Source organism: Anopheles coluzzii, chromosome 2 (genome assembly GCF_943734685.1).
Source record: "Anopheles coluzzii chromosome 2, AcolN3, whole genome shotgun sequence".
In the NCBI taxonomy this organism is placed as follows: domain Eukaryota; kingdom Metazoa; phylum Arthropoda; class Insecta; order Diptera; family Culicidae; genus Anopheles; species Anopheles coluzzii.
This window is the reverse complement of record NC_064670.1, coordinates 60503177-60505676: the sequence shown is the minus strand read 5'-3', so window position 1 is coordinate 60505676 and position 2500 is coordinate 60503177. Positions and strand designations below refer to the sequence as shown.

Sequence of the window (2500 nt, the reverse complement as noted above, 5' to 3'; positions counted from 1 at the left end):
TATTCAGCTAGGCGAATACTTTTTGTACTGACTGTAACTGTTGGGATTTGAACGATAAAAGAAAAAATTCAAATTTTAGACGTATAATAGTTTTCCTAGCCCTAGCTCTAAACAGCTTTTTTTTAATATCGGATTTTCTTCTTCTTCTTCTTTGGCTCAACAACCGACATCGGTCAAGGCCTGCCTGTACCCACTTGTGAGCTTGGCATTCAGTGACTAATTGATTCCCCCCCATAGCAGGATAGTCAGTCTTACGTATGGCGGCACGGTCTATTTGGGGATTGAACCCATGACGGGCATGTTGTTAAGTCGTACGAGTTGACGACTGTACTACGAGACCGGCACATATCGGATTTTTAGCGACAATATTTGGTACATATCGTTGAAAATGTTGTAAACAAAATGAAGTGCTAATAATTTTGCACAAAAAACATCCCAGACTCATAACATTGCTATTTCCATCAATTGCCATCACGAATGATGAGGATGATTTTGGTCGGTCTCTTACGACTTAACATGCCCAAATGGACTGTGCCCTCATACGCAGGACTATCCTGCAATGGTAATCAATAAGTCACTGAAAGACAAGCCAAGTGGTTCAGGCAGGCCTTGACCGACAACAGTTGTTATGCCAAAAGAGAAGAAGAACGATTTTAAATAATCACTTCCTCTTATCCTATAAGGATGAAATTTATCTCAGTGTTCTGTTGCACCATGAGGCATCTTCTCTCTAACTCAGAGCCATCGATCGGGTGCTTCATTTGTAAGAAAATATTAACATTATTGTTATATGTCGATGAAATCGGCTAAAAAAAAAGAATTTAGAAAAGGAAGTGTAAAAGAAGCACGAAAAATCATACCATTAACTAAAAACTGCCTGAGTAGCAGATTTAGCTTTAATCAATCCTGTAGTTATTGCGTGATGGAAAATTGTACAAACAGAGATATACAATACAAAAATGTGTCAATTTTTCTATCATTAGAAGATTATTATCAATGTTAATACAGTCTCTGAAGCTCTTAAAAAACTTAAGCCATCCTTCTCCCCTGGACCGGATGGAATACCAGCCTCGGTTTAAAAAAAGTCACCTTCTCTGTTCGTCCCTCTATTGGTGAAATTGTTTCACCTATCTTCGTCCACGTCTTCATTCCCTTTATTGTGGAAGCGAGCATGGCTAGTTCCCATACATAAAAAAGGTAACCCGTCTGTCATTTCCAATTACCGTGGCATCTCAATACAATGCGCAATAACCAAGGTATTTGAGCATATTATCCATACCTATGTGTTTAAACTCACCAGTTCTACTATTATCCCTCAGCAACATGGCTTTTTTCCTAACCGTTCTACAACAACTAACCTTATGTCCCTCACCTCTTTCGTATCATCCCAGTTAGAGTCAGTTAAACAAGTTGATACTATTTATACTGACTTCAAATCTGCATTTGATCGTATTCCTCATTCCTTACTCCTAAATAAAATTTCACAACTTGACGTCAATAATCTTTTTGTATCTTGGTTACGTTCTTTTCTATGTGATCGTTCCTATAGTGTTAAATTCAATTATATGTTTTCGACTCCCTTCTCATGTAGTGCAGGCGTACCGCAAGGTAGTGTCCTAAGTCCTTTGCTGTTTATAATTTTTATTAATGATGTCCGTACCGTCCTCCCTCCTGAGTGTTTCCTCTGCTACGCAGACGACCTCAAAATCTTTCTCCCAGTTTCGTCTCCTAGTGATTGTATTTTCCTACAAAATATTCTTGATCGTTTTTCCTCTTGGTGTTTTAGTAATTCCCTCACATTATGTCCTAATAAGTGTAACGTCATTTCGTTTAGTCGATCGCAGTCTCCAATAACTCACTCGTACGTCCTAAATTCTGTGCAAGTCAATCGTGTTTTTGTCGTAAAAGACCTCGGTGTCTGGCTTGACAGAGGCCTCACCTTCAGCCACCACATTGACACAGTTGTCAATCAGGCGCGGAAAACATTGGGTCTCCTAAAGAAAATTGCTTGCGATTTCTTCGACCCAATGTGCCTGAAGACTCTGTTCTGCTCTCTGGTCAGATCGATTTTGGAGTACTGCTCAGTAGTTTGGTCCCCTACATCTCGAATCCACGTGGAACGTATCGAGCGGGTGCAGCGATCGTTCACCAGGTTTGCTATATGTAAAATCCTGGGTGGATTGTCCTCCCCCATGCCTCCTTACGAGGGCAGGTGTCAGCAGCTTGGCCTAGAACTATTGGAAAACCGCCGTTCCCATGCCCAATCCACCTTTATTGCCGCATTACTCCTTGGTAATATTGATTCTCCTTCCCTTCTTTCTTCTATCCCTTTCTACGCCCCTAACCGTCTTCTTCGTAACCGCCCTCCCCTAGTGATCCCTTCCCGTCGAACTGCAGTGGGCCGTAATGACCCTCTTCTTCGTGCAATTCGTCGATTTAACTGTGTATATTCTATGTTTGATTTCAACCTTCCCTTATCCTCTTTCCGATCCCGCATCAG

General features: G+C 41.0%; 2 protein-coding genes across 2 annotated transcripts in view; both read right to left on the bottom strand.

Moving 5' to 3' along the window:
• Positions 1-2500, bottom strand: part of LOC120961730 (uncharacterized) — a 159653-nt gene that overhangs the window by 152390 nt on the left and 4763 nt on the right. The window lies entirely within an intron of this gene.
• Positions 1-2500, bottom strand: part of LOC125906453 (probable serine/threonine-protein kinase clkA) — a gene marked incomplete at both ends in the record, with an annotated part of 6393 nt that overhangs the window by 1906 nt on the left and 1987 nt on the right. The window contains one exon of the mRNA XM_049605263.1: positions 2074-2103. Coding sequence (XP_049461220.1) covers positions 2074-2103 — 30 coding nt within the window. The remainder of the gene's footprint in view (positions 1-2073; positions 2104-2500) is intronic.